Source organism: Lathamus discolor, chromosome 5, assembly GCF_037157495.1.
Source record: "Lathamus discolor isolate bLatDis1 chromosome 5, bLatDis1.hap1, whole genome shotgun sequence".
In the NCBI taxonomy this organism is placed as follows: domain Eukaryota; kingdom Metazoa; phylum Chordata; class Aves; order Psittaciformes; family Psittacidae; genus Lathamus; species Lathamus discolor.
In genome coordinates, this window is record NC_088888.1 from 423,611 (window position 1) to 445,777 (window position 22,167).

At 46.0% G+C, this 22,167-nt stretch overlaps 1 protein-coding gene across 5 annotated transcripts in view; it reads right to left on the minus strand.

Annotated features, from left to right (window-relative positions):
• The window catches only part of EML4 (EMAP like 4), a 133,222-nt gene that overhangs the window by 56,464 nt on the left and 54,591 nt on the right, over positions 1-22,167 (minus strand). For all 5 annotated transcript variants that reach the window (XM_065679286.1, XM_065679285.1, XM_065679284.1 and 2 more), the window contains exon 2: positions 6,840-7,022. In XM_065679286.1, coding sequence (XP_065535358.1) covers positions 6,840-7,022 — 183 coding nt within the window. The remainder of the gene's footprint in view (positions 1-6,839; positions 7,023-22,167) is intronic.

The following is a 22,167-nucleotide window of genomic DNA, read 5'->3' on the forward strand; positions in this document are numbered from 1 at the left end:
CACTGTCTCTAGCCTTTTTTTGCACACCTGTCTTATATCTAAGGTCTTACTCAGAAAAGAGCTTTGCCCCCTCCGCCCCTTGGGGCTAAACTTGTGCTTTTCCCCCTCTGAAGCATTACATCTTGGACTAATCTCACATTAAGCATTCAAAAATCAACAGTCACTTTAGACCCCATCTCTGTGCCACATCCCCATTTAACAAACAACAAGTTGTTACTGCATCTCATGGGGTCATGATGTCCAGTCACTGACTTCAGCAACAAGTACAAAAGACAGGAGACTCAGGGAAATAACAACTCTGTGTTCATGGCAGGCTTGGAATAGTGTGACATAGATAAGGCATGAGGCCACACATTGAAGATTAAAGTGAGGAGTAAAAAACCAGTGGGGGAGAACTGACTGCTCTGCACACAGAGAGCAAACTCACACCGATGCTTCATTTGAACACCAGCGTTTGGTCCATTTACTACATGACACTCTACCAGGCAGGCTGAGAGGCAAATTACTTCTTACTTTAAGGAAGCACTTTACATATGAGATGGACCCATTAAGGGTATATTAGATTTCAGTATCATGTGATGAAGGCAAAACCAGGCTGACCTGCACTAACCTACAGTGCTTCAAATGCACCAAGCAACACGTGAGCACATCTGAAAGGAAAACCAAAAGGAGCATGCAGAATATGCCAGGCAGAAATGAGAATAAAGGAACACCGAAGAAAAAAAAATCCCCCCAGTTAGAACCCCAGACTGGTTCAGGCTGGAAGGGACCCTAAAGCTCATCCAGTTCCAACCCCCTGCCATGGACAGGGACCCCTTCCACTGGAGCAGCTTGCTCCAGGCCCCTGTGTCCAATCTGGCCTTAAGCACTGCCAGGGATGGGGCAGCCACAGCTTCTCTGGGCACCCTGTGCCAGCGCCTCAGCACCCTCACAGGGAAGAGCTTCTGCCTTAGATCCAACCTGAACTTGCCCTGTTTCAGTTTGAACCCATCACCCCTTGTCCTATGGCTGCAGTCCCTGATGAAGAGCCCCTCTCCAGCATCCTTGTAGCCCCCTTCAGACACTGGAAGCTGCTCTGAGGTCTCCACACAGCTTCTCTGCTCCAGGCTGAACACCTCCAGTGTTCTCAGCCTGCCACTTACATAAAGACTGCAAAGATTCTTCCTAAACTCTGCATAAATCAAACCAGCACCATTCCTTCCAACCACTGGTACTTTGAGACCCTTTTATTTGTAGCATGCACATTTGGAACACAGACTTTACTTTAAAAATGAAGATATCGCACAAAACCTTGGAAGCTGAAGTGATTTTTACCCCTCTAACTCAGCTGCAAGAACAAAAGCGCTTAAGCTTAAAAAGCACTTTTAGTATTCAAAGCCTATAAATAAGCTTCTTCTCAGTGTCAGAAGAAATCATCTTCTTTGTGGAGATGTGTAATATCAATGCCTATGATTCACTCCTGAACTGTGGGTGACCTTAACATCTTCGTCTGCTCATCATAACAGATCGATGCCTCTCCAACCAGCGCGAGCACAGTTTTCCAGAAACACGGATCAGGAGACGCAGTAGCAGTAGTTCCCAGGACAGCGGGGAAAGCACTCAGCGGGGAGTGTAAAGAACATCAACGCTACAGACACGCTATGAGAAGTTAATAAGATGAGGAACAAACTGCTCAGTTTTGTCAAGCAAGGAACACTGCTATTTTCTTCACTGACAACATCTAGAATAATTCCCCCTACTAGCTATGACAAGTGTCAGTTCCTGCCTTACATCCAAGGACAAAACACATTATGGGTAAGACCGTACATCCCTGCATGCTCATGGCAGGAACGTGCACTGCTCCACACAACGAGGAACGCCAGAACGATGAAGGATGCGTGCGGCAGGCTTGGGGTTAGCTGGTTTTCAGTAAAGCAGATGTTGATGTCAGCCTGCAGAGTACTTCCTCATTTCAACACCTGGCATGCAGACCTGAGGTGGAGATGAAGGCTGCTGAACCGAAGTGACTCATAAATGACACATAACTCCTGAATCTATCATTTCTTGGACAAGTAACTGAAACATCTGGACCCAGAGCAAAACATCAATACCTAGGACAAACTGCATGGGCAGACTTCTCTTGCACGTCAAACACACACCAGGCTTTCTTACACTCCAGAACCAAACCCTGGTCAGCCACAGCTGAGCTATGCCACGCTCTATGTGCAATGAAACGTAAAGAACAACTGCCAGGTTAATTTTAATACCACGGATAAGAGCCTATATCCTGCCTTTAACCATAGGCATTTTCCTGTTTGCACTTGTATTTCCTGCTTAGACAACCTAACCATGTGCACCGTTATTAGAGCAACTCTGCACATGAAAGCATGCTGACCAACACCACAAGGGCAAGTCTATTTCATGCTTTCATTGATGAAGCTTGCATCAATGAAACTGAAGTCAATTCTCGTTAATACAAACCCAAATGCCTTAACGGTAGTGAAATGAAACCATTGCAATGAACATGACACCTGAAGTGCTGTGCTTCCACTAACGCAGTAAGATGGCGTTTGATGCAAAATGCTACTTAGGATTCTTACACTATTTCCCAAGAGAGAAGGGAGCAGGAGAGGAAAACTCTCCAGATTCCCACTATAAAAACACAGCGCGCTTCAGTACAGAGCTGCTTTTACCCATCCCAAACAGCCCTGCTTTAACTAAGCTGCCTCCTGGTCTGCCAGCCTGCACTCTGAGGCAGCCTCTCTGGGAACTGCCACCCACTGCTTCAGTTTCCCTCTGTGAGCTGAATTTGTGCATGGATTATCTGATATCTACTCTTGCCCAAGCAATGGGGAATGCTCCTCCAAAGGTTTAACCTGGGACAAGGCTCCTCATCACCTCCAGGTCCAGAAAAAGGACATGAACTCTCCGCTTCGCTACAGGCAGACACCAGAGGCGCTTTAGGTAGAGGGGCACTTCTTCAGGCAGGAGCTCATGCCCCAGTGATATCACTAGTCTGAGACATTTCACTGGTGCTATTGTGTGCCACGAACTTGCCTCCACACCCAGAGCCTGAGGGATGGATTCTCCTGTTACACACATTTTGACACCCTGGAAAACTGCAACAGGTTTTCCAGGCACCAGCTGTGAGCCGATCTATCTTGCTGGCAGCCACAGGTATCAGAGTGCTTTACGCTTTCCTTTCCTCTGGGGTCCAGGTAATCTTTGGGTTTGGAACTTTTTGTGAGTGTTAACAGCATCAATCATACAGCAAGAGCAGAGACGTGTGGCAACACGAGCACAGAGCAGCCAAAAGCAAAGACCTGCCCACCAGAGAAATCCTTCTTACCAAGCCATCTACTATAAGAAAAGAAAGACAGAAAGGAAAAATAAATCAAACCAAGCAAACTCCACACACTACAACACCCCCCCCCCAACCCTGTAGCTGCTGGGAACCTGTTTCCTATTCAAGCTCTTCCACATTTCCCGTCCTCAGGTCCTCTTTGTTTCTCCTTTGTGTAGTTCCTCCTCAACTGTGTGCAGAGATGGAGAAGTACCACCGTGGCCTTTTTAATCCGAAAAGATTTTCTCCCTTTAGAATGACTTTGCTTTGAGAAATACTAAACAGGGAAACGAGCCACCTATGAACACTCCCAGCCTGCTTTCCACTATGCAATAACAGGCAAGTGCCAATTCTGTTGCAACCCCTACTAAAGGTATTTCCCTCACAGAGTATCTTCACTTCGTGCTTCACCAAGGAGGCACGGAAGTGGCTAAAAATTCTCACTGTTTATATCTCATGCAGTTTGCAAATCACCTCTCCTGCATGCAGAGCAGCTTGCTTCTCAGACGGGGCTACAGAGACAGCATCAGATAACCTCCTGCCTGACAGCCCACGGGTCTGAACTGAAATCTACCCATGCCCACCTGAGTTTTTCCACTGAAGACATGACTAAGCTCAAAATAAGCACGCAACAGCAATATAGGAGAAAAGACAAACCCAGACAGACTACAAGGCTAATGCAAACAAGTTATCTTCTCCTATAGCTGCGTCGATCTATCAATCCAAACTAAAAGGATAAGTAAACTCAGAACAGAATGAGCTCACCAGATAGGCAATGCAGACAAACGAGCACAAAGGATGAAGACACCTCTTTTTGCACTAAGTTGAGCCATAAACTGAATGAGAAAAACGAGTGGACAAATGGTGGGGATTTGTCCGTTTCAGCACAACTCCTGGTCTATTCACGAGCCTTACTTTTAGCTTATGGAGAAGCTCTCTTCAAAGACACCGCTGGAGTGGCAACACGAAACAAAACAGAGGTTTCAGAAAACCCTTTTCAGCAGCAAGTAGGAAAGACTTGCTCAGACTGGGTTAGATACTGCCTCTTACTCCAACCAGAACTCTTCTGGTTGATGGGAAGATTCAAGATGGCTTTTTCTGGTACTATGATTCCTGTCAGCTCAGGATATTTCAGAAGTATCTATCTCACTGTGTTGCCATCCTTCAAATGAAACATCTTCAGTATTCAGAGACAGCCACAGCTATTCTCTTTACTCCCTGTTTCTGCCAGCATGTATTTAAGGGCTGCTGGAAAGACAAATACTGCTGTGAATCAAAGCCTCAGCAGTTCTTCCTCTTAAGAAAACCTACCTATAATATTTATCAGGAACCTGCAATCATTGTAATGCAGATTCTTAACAGGATCATGAACACCAACAAGGGTTTGGGAGGAATACAATTACTTTTGCAGCAACCATGATGTGCCCTGTGAGAGCCTGTTATGTACCTGTACGTTACTTCAAAGTAACAACTCCTTCCTTCAGGATTATTCTTGCCTGACAATTCAGCTCTCCTGCCAGCCCTGGTCACTCATTACGAGAATCCCTTCCCTTGTCAAAACACTTCAACAGTTCTTTCTCTACTGAATGAACATAACAGAAACCTAAAGTAGAACCTAAGGTATTCCAAAAAGCTATGTGCGAGTGCGATTTGAAATATTCATTAATGTATCAATGTTTAAATCAATGTTCACCTCGAACTTCTTCATCAAGTCTCATTTTAGACTTGTGCAAAACTGCAGTGACTGTGAAACATTTTCCTTTGGGACATCTTTATACCAGCTACATGGAGCTGATTTCATTATTAGTGAATTAGTATCTTATTAACAGTGAAGTTAATGTGTTGCCTGTTGGGTAACTGAACACAACAGGGATACATCCACCACAATTTAGATACAGTGCCAATTAGTTAGAACTCACTGAAGTTCAATACATTACCTCTCACGTGTACATCTCTGAGCCTGCCCCCATCTCTTTCCTCACAGTTACATGTTATTGCCATTAACTGGTAGAGATGTAATAGCCCAAAGCTGAAGATATTTAGATATTCCTCCCCCCAGTAAATAATTCAGTTAGTTTTCACCAAATAAATCCCCCTGGAGAACTTGGCATGGCCAAAGACTCCCAGAATCCCAGGGAGGAGACAGCTCCAAGGCATTCTGCAGAAGACACCAAGTTTGCACTGCTGGTGCATGGAGTTTGCTGGGTACTAGACAACTCCAAGCCAAAGGTCTTTAGCCACGTGTGCATATCCCAGCTCTTCTGCATTTAAATGGGAAGAACAGGGTCCTATGTCGTGCGTATTTTGTTCAGAGTTTTCTACTTGGATATCTTTTTCTTGTCATAATGCACAGCAAACAGCAGAGAATGATTTAGTCGCAGTCCTTGCTAGAGCTCTATTTTACACCGAGTTAGAGAAGGAAGTCTCAATCTCAATGAGACTGCAACTGCATGCTGAGTAGATAAAAGCTGCATTTATAAGCAAGGATGACAGCAGCCTACCATTTAGCAAGCAAGAGAGAATGGCAGGATTCAGAGCCCAACCATCACTTCCTTCCATCTGGCAGAGAGACTGCAGAAACACTTCATTAAGGAATGTGATCTCTCTGCCACATCTAAGATAGTTCAAACTTCCAGCATTTGCATCTCCTGCACTTTCAGCCTGCACAACGCAGCCACCCAGACAAGCACAGGCTTTGATGTGCTCAGTGTTACACTACTGGTGGTGGCATGGGTGTACTTCAAGGCTGAACATAGGGATTGAGCCCAGAGAACTCCACGCTGCATGACTTGGTAGGGATATACAAGCACTTACGGTGAATTACAACCGTGAATTATCTGAAATATGACCTAGCCTTGTATTTAATCATCTGGTTTCTTTACTTTTAAACAACCCTATATATTTCCAAGTTGCAATGTACGACTCACTAGCCACTAAGCAAAAGAGATACTGCTGGGTGGCTACAGGGCTATTTCTTCCAAGGAAGCTCCTGGTGATGATGAACAGCAGATGAACGAAAATTAACTACAGCCAGAAAGCTTCCTCATTTGGCAGCAATGTGATCTGGGCTATTTGTTTTGGTTTTCATTTAGGAGCAGATGTAGCCTCTAACATGCCCCTTCAACTGAATAACTTGTAGGTGAAGTCAAAGTTGAGACTCAGAAGTGCCCATAAGCCCCAGAGCCCCTGTGGCAGATTAAAGGCTGCAGCTGTAAAGCCTTTCACCATTTAAATGAAACCAGGAACCTTTCAACAAGAAGGAAGGTAAATGTTTAGAGGTGTCAAGTAAACATGTTGGCAAACAGTCAGATAAATACGGTATTTCAGAGATCTACTGGCCATTTCAGAGATCAGAGCCATATACTATGAAGCCACTCTAAAAAACCCAAGTCCTTCAGCTCAAAGCATACCTACCTTTGCAAATGCGACAGAAAAGGGAAAAAAGAAGGGACCAACGGAGAACATTCTAAATGACAACATTCTAACCCTATAAAGAATTCACCAAACATGGCCTTACCTTTGCTTGGTGCCGATTTTCTCACAGAAGCTACATGATCTTCAGAGATGGCGAGACGCCTCAGCACATCAGCCAGCGCTGCCTTGAGCACAGTGATTTCATCTTCTTGTTGCTGTACTCTCAGCTCCAGGGCTGAAAGGCGGTCCTGGACATCAGACGTGCTCGCAGCTGAGATGCTGTCATCTGTACAGACGGAAAACAGAGCAGAAAGAGGCATTTAACTGATGGGCTCTAAACGAAAAGCCACCAAAAACATGATGTTCTGCCTGAGTGTGCGTCCCCCACCATTCTGCAGTACTGAAGGTGTTCAAACAAACATGTTCAGGCAAAGAAGGAACGGGTATTAAGTTAAACTCATCAAATTAATGCTTCAAGACAAAAACTTTATTCATCACTGGCTAAGACAGAAGGCTTAAAGAGCATGGCTCTATTACAGTCACAAAAGACTATGTGCTTTCTGTAAAATAGTGCTTACCATTAGAAAGAAGACCAGGATTAAGCTTATTTCAATAGCCAAGTGAATGAACTAAAATTGTCTAACTGTGGTAAAGTTTCACTATATATTCTGCGGGATCTGTTGAAGAATTTTCATTATGATGGCTTAATATTAAAGCAAGCTGTAAAGTTAAACAAATAACTATATAAAGCCACAGTTTGACCACACAAGTATTGTTAGCCATGACCTAATTGCATCAAGTGGCAACCTCAGTTTCAGTGGTCTGGATTCAGAGTTCTTCCCTTTAGCTTTTTTCGCATCACCACCTTGGACGTGCCAGAAGCCCCATGACCTTAGAACACTTGGCCTGAAGTGAACAGCAAATAAACAGGCTACAGAAAGGTTCCAGAAATCTGTCTGGCCACACAGAGCTAGGTTAGCATTGAAGACACAAACCAGCCAAATCTGTTCTTCAGCGGTAAAAGGGAGATTACAGCTTCTGCATACTCTTTGCCTTTGACAGTCCTTTGCATTATTTCTGCCAAGCCAAAACAACACAGAACAGATCCTTTTTATTTGGCTGTTCCAACAAGTTCCAGGCCAACCACTAAAAAAGCCTCATAAAAGACTATGCTGCTCAGTCGCAAGGGACCGAGTTCCTCCCCCAGCCTCATTTAGGGCTTGCTAAATACTCAGGAAGGAACCTTCTATCGCCGGTTTACAAAATTTACCTGTATTATCCCCATGCAGACAAAGTCAGCTCATGTTCCATGAAAGACAGACAGACAGGGACGTTACACTGAAGGGTAAATAGCTGGTATTATTACTGTGATCATATACAAGCTCAACTTTAAGCTCACTGAACTTATGAAGAATTACCAAGGGGTGGGGGAACAAGTTAACATAAGCAACAATCCTAAAACTCTATTTTTCACTTTAAAAAGCCTTATTCATTGACATACTTGCATAAGGGCACTCTTAAAGAGATGTTAAGTAAAAGAAACACTGAGCCAAAACCCCTCCAGTGAATTAAATATGAATGAGGTTAAGGAGTTTAATGCCACCTTCCATCCAGGTAACACATGACACTCACTACTCAAGGACCAAGAACTGAACCGACCAAAATGAGAAGTCACAGCCATGTTTTCACAATGCTAGCAGTAGGGATTAGTAAACCCCCCTAATACGAGTAGTGCGATGTATTCACAGTTATTATTAAACTGAAAGGGACAGTGAAGATTTCACTGACAAAACAACTGCTACAAGAAAGCAGTTTTCGCATGAATTTTAAGGAGGTAGTACAAGTTCTGACAAGTACAAGTACTGATGGAGCATATAAAAAGGAGCTAAGGTAAAGGTACATTAATTGACGGAGGAAACCTTCTCCTTCAAGGAAGTAAATGGAATGTAAGAAGCGCCATGTATTTCATACGTTTGCTAGCCTTTGAACATACGCAGCGGACCAGTCAAAATGGATGCTGCAGACAACAAGGACAGTTCTTTTGCAACTACTATAACATTTAATCTTTATAACTCATCTGACAGCCTTGGCAGTGCTGGGCGACAGTTGGACGGGAGGAGCTGAAAGGTCTTTTCCAAACTCGTTGATTCTAAGAGACTCTGAAGCCTGCACTGCGCAGAACTCCACTTTTCACTGAAGCTTTCCAAGTCTCTTCCAGACTGCTTCAAAGACCTACTCCTAAACAGTTTGAACACAAGGCTTCCTTCGAGGGCATGCCCTTCCCTCCTCAGAGGGGAAAGAGCTCTTATGCAAGTACGAACTCAGTCACCCATTTAGAAGTGAGAGAAGAGGAAGGGAGGAGATGGACTTCTGCTTCATATCCGGCCTTTCCCTCGCCCTGTCTCATATCTATCCAGGCCTTCCACGAGCCTCTCTCAGTTTACTGCATTACAAGGAGATTTATTTATGTAAAGAGGGAAACTAGTTAAGGGAACATAGCAGGAACTTTGTCAGTGCAGGTGCCTACTGATCAGCCATTCGCTTCACAAAGACCTTTTCAGTTATCTGGTTATTTTTATGATAAACAATCAGCATCATTTCTGATCTGCTGGTCACGTTTCCAAAGCTGCCCATGACCTACAAGAGGTCCACTGGGAACAAGAGTCACTGCGATAAAAGCACCATCTGCAGTGCTTGCAGGTAGGAATGAGGAGACAACCACACAGGCGGGATCCTAAGGCCCTAAAGAGTGGTTTAGGGTAAGAGCGCTGGTACTCAAATGGCAGCAGAAACATGGAAGTGTACACATAAGGAACCATCAGTTTCAAAACAAGATCTTCCACTGGAGCAGGGTGCTCCAGGCCCCTGTGTCCAACCTGGCCTTGAGCACTGCCAGGGATGGGGCAGCCACAGCTTCTCTGGGCACCCTGTGCCAGCGCCTCAGCGCCCTCACAGGGAAGAGCTTCTGCCTTAGATCTAACCTGAACTTGCCCTGTTTCAGTATTCAGTACCCCTGAGACATCTGGATGACCCTAAAAACAGGGCTCATTTCTCACAGCCAGTGAGCAGCATTAAACAGATGCATTCTGTTGCGTGGGACTCCTCAAACCACTCCCAGCAGACTGACCAAAGCAGCAGCTCTAACCACCCCTTAGGCTTTCACCAGGAGCTTCAATAGGGGTATCCCACACACAGTGATGGCACTTACCAGGCCTCCCAGCCCACGTATCACCCCTCACATGTCACCAACCAGGCACGTGAGCGTAACAGCATTTCATCACTCACTGACTAGGAGAAACTGGCTGCAGTTCTTACCACTGAACCACCTATTCCAGGGCCCCTCACCAGTTCCAGAGCATCCATTATCCCATCTCTGACTCAGTTCCTCCCAGTCCCGACTAAACTGAAGGGCTCCATGTGAGACACGAGCACCATTTCAGAAAAACAAATCTGACAAACTCCAGCAGATGGAAATTTCAACCACAGGGTGGAAAGTCCTACATTTTGATCCAGTAAAGCCACACAAACCACAGGTATTTTTAAACCCCTGTCTGCGAAGGCACCCACATGGTTCTCTGTTTTCTCCAGAGTGGCAGGAGTCTTTTATTACAGAAAAGCAACAGAAACTACTTGGACTTGTACAAAGATTGGGCTGAAAATGTCAGGAGATAACTGACCCAAAAGAACCCTTTGTCACTAGGACTGTGATCTGTCCACGTGCTCAGGGAGTGCGTATTTGCACAACTTGGCATTTTTATAGAATCCCAGACTGGTTTGGGTTGGAAAGGGCATTAAGATCACCCAGTTCCAACCCCTGCCACAGGCAGGGACCCCTTCCACTGGAGCAGCTTGCTCCAAGCCCCTATGTCCAACCTGGCCTTGAGCACTGCCAGGGATGGGGCAGCCACAGCTCCTCTGGGCACCCTGTGCCAGCGCCTCAGCACCCTCACAGCGAAGAGCTTCTGCCTTAGATCTAACCTGAGCTTGCCCTGTTTCAGTTTGAACCCATCACCCCTTGTCCTGTGGCTGCAGTCCCTGATGAAGAGCCCCTCTCCAGCATCCTTGTAGCCCCCTTCAGACACTGGAAGCTGCTCTGAGGTCTCCATGCAGCTTCTCTGCTCCAGGCTGAACAGCCCCAGTGTTCTCAGCCTGGCTCCATAGGGGAGGTGCTGCAGCCCCTGAGCATCCTCGTGGCCTCCTCTGGACTTGCTCCAACAGCTCCAAGTCCTTCTTACATTGAGGACACCAGAACTGCACCCAGTGCTGCAAGTGAGGAGTCAAGCTCTTCACTGTTCTCAAGAGCAATGAATAACTTGACTCCGGTTGATGCTTATATTGCCAGGGAGATAACTGACACATCTGTTTTTCCTACCACATGAAGAGAAAGAACAATCCCATTTTCTGCAACTCAGTTAAGACAACCTTATAAAAAGTGCAAAGCTCAGGAGCTCTGTTCCATATCTCTAATACATAGTAGAGCAAGTAGAATTAGACTCCACACTTTGGCCCACAATATCTCCTTCACCTCCTCCAAATGCCCAACACACATTTATCTTGGTTTTGGAAAGGACGTGGGAACAGGAATTAAACCACACAACACAAATGTGGAAGATTAAAAGGGCTCCTCACTCCCCAGCTAATTCTGTATTAAGTTCTACGTGCTCCCAAAAGCTAGACCTGGTGGCATGGAAGCAGAGTGGGAAGTTCTCCCTTCCTGCAGATGCAAGACTCCCCTTTAACACTCCCAATTACTCCAAGTACCTCTGACAGCCTTTGCTACTTGTTTGCTCTCTTTCCCTCATCTCCCAGCTTTTCCATTCAGAATTAAAAACAATGCACAGACTTCCCTTCAGGTTTCCAGGAAGAACACGCTGTCACGCACCACTCTGCTCAGGGTCGATGCTGCACCAGGACCACCATATTGACACAACTGCCTTCCTTGTCCAGCTCCTGAGACTGTTTAACATTTCATAGTTCCATCTCATTTCAGCCCCCTGGGAGCTAGTTCATCAAACAGGATGCAGTAACTCCCCACGAGCCTCTCACAAACCATTCTGAACACAAGTCCAGAGCAGCAGTAAATTTATTTGCACAGATCCTACTGTAGAATCGGCCCATAAACGAGAGTGCAATGTCTAACGCACAGGGCCTTAAACATCCAAAGTGATCATCCCAATGGCTTCCCTGCATTTTAACCATAAACCATGTAAAAAGGTTGCTTATTATTCCCTGTAAAGAATTCACGCAGGACTCGAACACATGTAAACTGGCCCACCTGGCACAGACGCATACAGATCTGTGTAGGTCCGTACCGTTCATCACACCCCCCAAAACTCAGTTAAAAACCAGGGGGCACAAAGTCTAACTTTAAATCCCGACAACACTGCACTACTGCATTACATTTTAAAAGAACAACAATATGGAATTACTTTGGCCAAAGCTTCCTTAGGACTTTCCAACTGACCACAGCATTCATTCACTTTCTAACTGCGGTATTGTGTCTGCACACGATCCATGAGATGGCTTTCCTGCAGCACGACTATCCTGCAATGCAGTAGTTGCTCCTGCTCTTTGCTGTCTGCAGACTGCTTTAGCTTTTATGTGAAGCAAGTTCAGGTCTGTGAAGGTACTACCCCACCATTACACTATAAAGAACAGTACCCATGCTTCCAGGCCATCTCATTTCAGACAGCTGGTGTGGCACAGAAGAGGATCTACTTCACCCCTAAGAGTTCATAGCTCTATTTGTTTATGCTACACAGACATGCGCACACAGGCTTCTTTCCTGGATGCAACCAACCCATGCTGTACCTGACCAACACAAGTGTTCTGCTTGCCTAAGTTTCCAGTAAGTGTATTCGTTACAGGGTGAACGTTTTAAGAAGAAACAGATCAGATTCTAAACTTGCCAGTACTAGTCTGGATAGTTAGACTGAGAAAACACAGCACTTACACACACTGCTCATACCTGACATTGGCATCCATAGTTACTGAAGAGGCAGGTAATTATGCTGATGCTCTCATGTATCCTTTCCCAACTGCATACTTCCCATCAGCTCCACCTCCATTAAGATGTATCTCAACAGTAAGACCTTTGATGGGATTTTCACCACCCACTACTTAGAAAGCCTTGTGGTTTTCAAGTACATTTCTTCCCCTGACATTGCTTAGCTCTTGATGTTCCTGACAGCGTTCCACAGCTCCAGACTCTTGGACGCTTGGCCTGCATCCAGCAGGACAAGCCTTTCCCTTCCAAAGTGGTGTTTCTGCTAAACACAAGTGACCCCTACACCCCATAGACAGAATTCACCTCCTTGGCATCCCCCTGTAACTCCCTCAGCAGCAATCTCAGCCACCCCAAGCTCTTTTTAATACCTGATGCCACCCTGGTTTTGTGTCACAGTAAGAGAGAGGGGGGCACAGAGCACCTTTTCTCACACCTAGATCTGGAGGCTCCCATCGCAACCAAAGGAGCAACTGCCAGGAACTGCTCTGCTGGAAGTTCCATGTGCATTAACGAGAACACTTTAGCGCACATGTAACGGTGTTCTTTTCTCCAAAGGATTTCAGGTTGTGCTAGAAGCATTAGAGTATTTCCATGATAAAATCCCGATTTCTAAGTCACGAACTACTGACTTAGACAAGCATGCAACTACATAGGATATAACACCACAAGGAGATGGCACCCAGCCTCCCCATGGAGTGACTCACGGTTCCAGCTCTGCAGGACAGAGGCAAAGGCAGCCGCTGCCTGGGGCTCCAGGGCAGGACATGAGGAGCAGGACGCAGCTCTCCTGCACTCCCAAGGCCACACGGAAGAACCTGCATGTTCAGCCTAACCTGAAAGCTCAGGATGGGGAAGCGCTGGGCTCCCACAGGTAGCTCGCACCAGATGTGCCCAGGGCTGCACGGTGACAGTCACGTCTCCTCCCGAGTTTTAAATTGGGCGATTACTTAGTGAGAAAACTAGGTAATCAGGAGATGCTTTTGATCTTAATCTCTCTTCAGCTTCACTCTTCATCTGTTAAATGCGAGCACCATCCCACACAGCAGAAAGGTGTGTGGCTACTGAGGCACTACTGTAAGAGCTGCAGCAAAGCAGCACTTTCAATTCACCCATTTCTTCAAAAAGCAAGACTCAAAGCTTTGCATAAAAATTATACAGGGAGACACGGAAAGAAACTGAAAGCAACTCAAAACCCTGAACAAGTGTTTTTTAGGCAGAATAACCTTCTCCAAGTTCTGAGTTAGGGGAGACGATGACCAAGTAAAGGCTGCATTTCAATACCTATATGATCCAGAAGAATAAATACAGGCTTGAAGCATCCACCCAATCCTGACTTTAATGTTCAGCCTTTGACTTCCCACCCGGAACACGTTTCTTTAGCCGTACGCCATTACTGCATGAACGTACAAACGAGAGCAGCACTGACTGCCACAGACCTGCTCAATGCAGTGAGCGACAGTAACAACCGTATTCAGGCTGAGCTATCCAAAACATCACCAGGTCCAGCACAAGTCGAGTTCACAGAGAACAACGGGACCATGTGGAACACTGGTTTTCCTGGAGTATTCTGCCATCTCATTTCCACACACAGGTACCCCCCTGCCAGGAAGGGAGCTGGTGAGAAGGCATGTAAATAACGGGCAAGGGGGGACAGCAAGAAACAACACAGGAGAGAAGAGTACTCTCAGTAAGCTCAGACTGCCCACCTCTCCCTGCATCCACTGGTGCCCTAACTGCTCTTGTCGATGATGGTGGTAATTCCTGCTCGGAGATGTGTGTCTTCATGGATTTGCACCGTGCTTCCCCTTAGAATGTAAGCCCAAATCCACACAGGTTACCTCTGCTTTCCCAAGCTACCTTTCCAATCAGTTTCTTCCATTAACGTGCAAATCAAATCCAAGTTTGCGAAACACCAGAGGGAAAGTCCAATTGCCACCACTGCAGCGGATGGCCTCTGCTGCACAACACTGGAATTCCGGATTAGCAACACAAATCAAACCTAAAACCTACGGAAACCTTCCAACGTCTTAAATATTTATTACTTGCTTGGGCAACAAACTTCCCGGGGGTTTTGTTTGCGGAGTACTGGTAACAAGTGCGGGTTTGCACCAGGGGAAAGCTGTTTCTGCTCTTTCAGCTTGCCATATTCTCATCCATTCTACGCTATCATTTCAGCAGCGGGACAGAAAAGCACTGAACTCACTAAGAAATAAAGCAGGCAAAGCAACATCCCTTCTTCTTTCATGGATGCAGTTTATCTTGTACCACGCAACGTTTATTTGCTAATTCCACTGCTCTCAAACCCTGAAACACGAATGAATGATCTCCAGCTCCTGTTACCTACCAATCAAGTCAGACATTATCACTGTAAACCCAAGTGTTGGAACAGCTCTACAATCTGTTGGACTGCCGGCTTCATTGTGCTGCTTTTTCTGCCTTCCCCCAGGCCTCGTGTACCTAATCTGTAACATCAAAACCACCACTGTGCAAACTGAGTTTCTTTGATGTCGTTCCGTGCTGTTTTAAGCCAATCCATCAGAAATGCCAGTAAACACAACTCCATCAAGGCAGGAAAAAGACAGTCCTGGCCTATTTCATTAATCTCCTTTCCCAAAGGAAAGTGGTTTTGTCCATGCTGCCCAGGTTGCACAGGTTGTGCAGCTGGCAGTGGCTGCTTGTGTTTAACAGCCAAGAGGATGTTACCTTGCAGATTTAGCATTATGTTTACTCAGCAAGAACAGTCTCCTATTGAAATAATGGGCATACATATAAGAACAGCTGTAGTAGCGTACTGCCACAGTAACGAGATTCACTTCCGGATACTGCTATCAAACACAGAGCACAGTGCATGCTGTTCTCGCTCATCTTCATCCTCCTTCATGCTTGAGAGAACCTGCTTGAGCCTGTCCTCTGCAGCATCATTTCAGGCCCCAAATGCAGGCACTCTTGTTCATCAGCACTCCCCCAAATTCACAGCGAACCCCTCGTGGGTGCCTACACAGCAGGGCAGGATGCCACGCTCTTCCCATAGCCCCTTCCCAGGGAGGCTGGGGAACCACAGCCCCACTGGAATTTGGTTTCATGGTGCCAGCATCCCCATGGGTGCTCAAAGCTCCCCCCCTTCCCAACCACTTGTTCCCAATCACTTGTGAGGGAATCGCAGCTTCAACCAGGCTGGAAAAGCCCTTTAAGCTCACCCAGTCCAACCGTTCCCCACCACTAACCCATGGTGCCTGCAGCCCTGCCCTGGGCAGCCTGTTCCAATGCCTGAGCACCTCTGGGAAAGGAATTCTTCCTCAGCTCCATCTAAACCTGCCCTGGGGCAGCTTGAGGCCGGTTCCTCTTGTTCCATCCCTTGGTTCCTTGGGAGAACAGCAGCGTCTGTTGGGCGGCTGTGCTCAGCAGAAACATGCTTACACAGAGGAGGCACCAGAGCTGGTGTCACTGCAAGGTATTTGAGCTCTTATCTCTCCAAGCCACAGGACACAGTGATTCCAGATAAAGTTAAATCTGTTTGGAAAGAGACTAAACAACTCTGCTGCCTTATCTTAGCTTTCTGGTATTAAAGGTATAGGAATTCCTTCCACTTATTCACAGCCCTATGTGGCCAATGCTTTATTACCTCCCCACACCAAAGCCCACTCAGTAAAATGCCAACCTTCTCTCCAACAAGCTAAAGTGACCTTGAAAAGCTGCTGTCTTCCTTTGCGCTTTCTTATCCAGAAGCTAAGGACAACAATAAGCTCTATCAGGAGAGAAGCCTTCTGGAGGGAGCACTAACTCCAGGGTTAAGATTCCTCCTGCAACCACTGCCACAGCAGGCCCAAGATGGTTGTGCTGTACCAGGATGGATGTCCATCGCACTCCACCCCAGCAGCATCTCCTGCAGCAGGCACCCTTTACTTCAGCTCTGGTGCAACAGGGGATATTAAACCTCTCCTGGATCATGTAGGTGAGAACAGACACAGGGTTTGCTTTTGGTGTTTGTTAAAATCCACTGTTGTTTCTTGGGAGTGAGACATTAAATCTCTCTGATCACAAGCCAGAGCCAACACAACACTTCCAAAAGGAGCAGTCAAAATCCCACTTTTTTTACCTCCACAAGGATGCCTCCCCAACTTTTGCAACTTCTTGCAGCTTTGGTACTAGAGGAACACCTCTCCAACAGCCAATGCTTACTGCAGGTGGAACTAAATCAACAACAGGTTTGGCTTTTACCTAGTAGAGAACTAAAACCTCTCTGTAGAGGCCAGTCAGAGTACAGATGCAGCTAAGCTATCTGCTTAGTGTCCAGGATAAAGCACAAGCTGCTGACTCCCACACAGCCACAGGTGGTTATCTGCAACTACTCACTGCACATTACTCATCATCTCCATTTCAGTTACTACAGAGCAGCAAGAATTGGGAAATGAATATCTGTGTCATAGGAAACACTGCTCAGACCAGACAGCAAGCAGAAACGTCTGTGCGGGTGTAAGTCAACAGCCACCCTCGGAAAGGGGAACCAAGCATAAATACAAATAACAAAGTTGCTAGCTCTTTAGTTAAGCTCCTTTTGGTTTCTTCTGCTGGCAGTCAAACAGCCCCAGCAAAGCCTGGAAGTTCCCACCTCTAAACAAGGTGTAGGTGGAAGGCATTGCTCACACCTTTCCTGCTGCTGCCTGACTTGCTGTGTGCGTACCGAGTGTTAACCTTGCTGATCCTGCAAACAGAGATGTTCTCTCAAACAACCCAGACTGCAAACTACCCCCATGCGTTGCCACGTTTCCCTTAGCAAGGACACTATCAACAGGAAGTTTTCACCAACACTATATGAAATTAAACTCATTTAATTCATGCAGAACTCTTGAACAGCATGGCAGGCTCCTATGTGCGACTACACATGTACTGTGAACAGCTACAGTTGGGCTGAACACATTACAAATGATGCCAATTTCAGTGATCATTTCCATTGTTAATCCTGACACCGTTATGCCTCAAATGGAAAGCTCCGCTGAAAAGGAAGGAATTAGGTCTCATCTTTATTTAGGCCAATCCACAAAGCAGGTTTCAGAATCAATTCACCTGCAAGCAAACAAACCCCCAGGAACAGTGTTAGGTGATGCTGCAACTTCCCAGAGAAAAAGCAATCCCTGAACAGAACATTTGAGATGTAGAAGTCCTACACGAAACTGAAGTGTCACAGTTGCTATTGATAAATCACATGAAACAGTCATGAATGCCTGTATGGAATTTGCCTGCATGAGACAAACATATGCCTTTTCCCAGGGATAGCTTAAGCCATAAGCTGCATTTTGTCCCCATTTTCTTCTTCCCCAGAATCATGGCATTCATTCATCAAGAACTGACGCCAACCGAAGCCTCCTCAGAGAGGGATTCTGTATGTGCTGAAGTACTCCCAAACAAAGCAGGGGTGTTTTGCTGCCCATGCCCACCAGCACCAATGCAACCACACAGCCTCTGCATTGCCACCCAACCTGCCACTCGCAGAGCCACCTCTGCAGTACATTGGGTGTATCACTTCCAGCTTTTCAGACCAGATCAGGAACAGCAATGCCAGATAAAGCCTGCCTGTACCCATGGAAAGCAAGCTTATCATTTCATACTAATATACTTCAAACTCATGAAGTAGCAAATAAACTTGGAAAAGCTATATACTGTGCTTCAAATTCAGTTCTCCCTCATTTAAAATCCTAGAGATTTCTCTAACTTTGGTATCTGGGGGGGCGGGGGGAACAGTTTAAAGCCAAAAAAAATAGACTAGTTACTCTGAAAGCAGCTATCATTTTATGTCACAGATTATCCAGTTTATTCCTTTAATGCTTTTGTTTTAAGATTGATTAATTCCACATACTCTTATTAAGCATTAGCATTACTAATTGAGCTATTTCTATGTATTAAAGAAGCATCCAGGAGCATGCTATTTCTGCAGACTACTGCCAGCCAAAGTAACAGGATCCTTCATGCATGAGAAGAATCCACCACCACTACAACAAAGCACATCAACAAGAACAAAATTGGGTTATACATTTTCAGCTTCTTCTAACCTTTTTTTGATTACCTTGCATTATTTCCAGTGTTAGCAGGAATGAACTAAAACTGAGATAGGATGCACACGTTCTTTGGGTGACAACCTGGGGTACAGACACATGAACTACCAGGGAGTGAGCCCAAGAGGGAGTTAACAACATCACAGCTTCCACGCAGTAGCTACTCAAACGCACACTTACTCAAGACTAATTGCCAGGCTGTTTAACCTACTAATCCACATTTCCTGACTTAGTGTGGCAACACGCTCAAACTTTCCACCTCCCCTTAGCTCCTTGCAACTCAAGTGCAAGCCCACGCTCTGTCTAGGTGTGACCAACCCCTGCGACCTGCAGCTCACATAGCAAAAACACGCTCATGCAAGAGTGGTGCAGCCTGTCCACCTCTGAAAAGTGTTTCACACCTCCCAGCATCAACACACAGGAGGAAAGACCCTGCCCCAGCAGCCTCACTGCTCCGGTGCATAGGGAGCAGGGCCAGGAGCACAGCTTTGCCTTTGCCAAACCGATGCCCAACAGCCCCCAGGGCCACTCATGTCACTGTAACCCTGATGCAGAAATTGCACACGATCAGCACAAGCCACTTTCAGCTCTGAGTTTTGCCCTTTATCATCTAAGAAAACCAACCCCTCAAGCCCCTTTCTTCCTCAAACCATTGAGCCACTTAAGCCATTGAGCAACCGAGTAAAACCGAGCTGAGCAGCAGCATGCAAAAACCTGAGGGATCGATTCAATCAGCTTCTTGTTCATTTCAGGTACGGCTGAGGGTATCCTCATGGTTTTACACGCTTCTGAGCATCACAGACAAACAAGGGCAAATCCCAGCAATTTCATGCAATTTTAGAGCATCTGAAGAACAAGAAAGGTGCTGGGAGAGAAGAGCAAAGGTAGAAGACACGGCACCTAAATTCTACCTGGTTTTTATGGCTGTATCAGAGCATCTTCTCATTGCCCAATAAACAACTGTGACTAACGACCATCCTTGTCTGGTCATTCCTTCTCCTTTGTAGCTCACAGGGCAGGGGCTGCCTGGTGGTTTTCCTGTGTTTCTTTGCAAGTTCTGCTCTCGGAGCTGCTCTGGCTCACTGCAGAGGGAGCAGGCTGAAGCAACACCTCAGCTGTGCATGCTGCAAAAGGGAGGTCTCCAACGCTGCTGCTTTCCTGACTCATTTACGTACCTGGGTGAAGCAGAGGTGCGATGGAGGGTTCATAAAGACACCTTCTTAGGTTTCTTAATCTGGGCATTACTCAGAATTTGAGAGCAAAGACTCAGCGCCGAGAAAGTACGTGCAGTCTGACCCTTTTTAGCTGACCTTTAATGCCAAGTCTGCTGCACCAACCAGACCTTTGGTATTTCATTAACTTTGACATTCAGCAGCTTCAGCTGTGCCTTGCAGTTACTCCACCTTGCAATTACTTATTGCAACTGCTAGGGAACTGCTAATCGCTGCCCTGCACAAGTCATTATCTTCTCAACCCCCTTTTGATGAGTAATACGTGTTCCTAGAACTGTGAGCAGCGAGGCAGAGCCCTGGCCAGGCAGAGCAGGAGACACACTACTGAAAAAGTTAGGTGCCCCTGCTAAAAGTGTGGTTACAAGTCAGAGAAATGAGCCTTTGCCATTGAGCCGGGGGAAGCATTAACCTTCTAAACAGCACGAGAGAAAACCCCTCAGGACCTTTATGGTATCTGCAATTTTACGTTGTGCTTACACAGCACTGCCGTTTCAGTGCAATCCTGCAGATATTTAGCTCCGTACTATAGAGTAATAATGCAGCTATTTACCAAAGCACGGTATTGACCAAAGACATCTTGTTTCATTTCTCAGCAGAGACATACATCCAATTTCATGTAACGACACCTGGCAACAGCTAACCCATCTAGCTCACAGCTCCCTGCATTAAGCAGACTCAGCTAACTCACAAAGCAAGTAAACACTACTTAGTCCACCTGTGCTTAGTTACACAATACAACCACCCCATCAGAGCTTGATTTAACTCTGGTGGTAAGTAAAATTATGCTAACCTGATAAGGAAGCAGAACTTGACAACAAGTACACGTTATCCTGCAAGTGATGGTAGACTTCTGGGTGCACAAACAGCAGCAATGGTACTTTCACAGACTGTAAGGAGATGGGATTTCACCTCTAGATGCAAGCCAAGGATCCTAGCTGAAGATGTGGAAAATGATGCCAGTAAAGAGTAGTGGCTGTCACCATTTCCTTCTGTCAAGTACAGTATGAGCAACAAAGCACACAAAAGAAGACTAATATTACCCCATCTGTCCCTACATTCAGAAAACCCCATTTCCAGGCATTTAAGCCCTTCAGTTACAAGCATGAATGGCCATATCCATTTCTTGGTTCCTCCTACTACTGCTAGGGCCCAGTTTGCCCTACTGTTTGGGGATCAATAGGAGGCAGAGAATTTTCCCCAAATCCAGGCTAAAGCATCCGGATTACAGTAACCTTGGAGAGAGGAGCCCCGGCTCTTATGGAATAGCTGGGGTGCACTTCATTAGACCTAGAAAACAAAACACACCACCTCCTTCCCTCGGGAAACTCACTGGGGTTCTTTAGGCATGCTACTGTCGAACAGGGTTTTGTGTGGAAAACGGGAAAGCAAGTTCAGAGACACCCGTAACACATTCCTAGCCCAGGACTGTGGCCAATCCTATTCTAAACCTGCTTTTAATTCTTCAAACCTCCTCAGTAATAGAACTTCCCAACAGCAGAAATGTTGAGATGAGTCTTGGGCCACTTTAGCATTCCTGACCCTCATTCCCCAGGGAAATGCTGTTCACTGAGCCCTAGGTTCAGACACACGTGGTATGTCAAAAGTCCCCGCTGGTCTTGCCCCTTGGAATTCTCTCCCAGGTCACACAGCTCAGGTTTATAAGCAGGTGGGTGGGAATTCTCCCCTCCTTCATAAAAACCTGTCTTCTGAAGGGAGGAGCTTGCTCCGAGGCTGATACATTTGGGAGATGGGAATGATAATGTAGTTGATTACTTAACAAATACTCCGAACAAGTCGTTTAAAGCAGCTTTAAAACTGGCTCTGACAGCACTGACTCCCACACAGTCAAATCGTGGGTCAAATCCACTGAAACCCACAGCAAGGACCCCTGATTACCCTAACATGTCAGGTGATACGGGCGCTTTCAGACTGCTTTTTTAAATGTGATTTCTTCAGAAGCATTAAGATACCAAGATCTACACTTATCATCATCACTGGCACTGCCTGGAAGGCCAGCTCAAAAGCTTTCAAAGCAATTACACCCCAGAACTTGTCTCATTTCAAAACGCTTCACTGCATCAACACAAACACTGCAGCTGGGGCAGCTCAAGGCTATAAGAAAAAACACTATTTAGGGAGAGG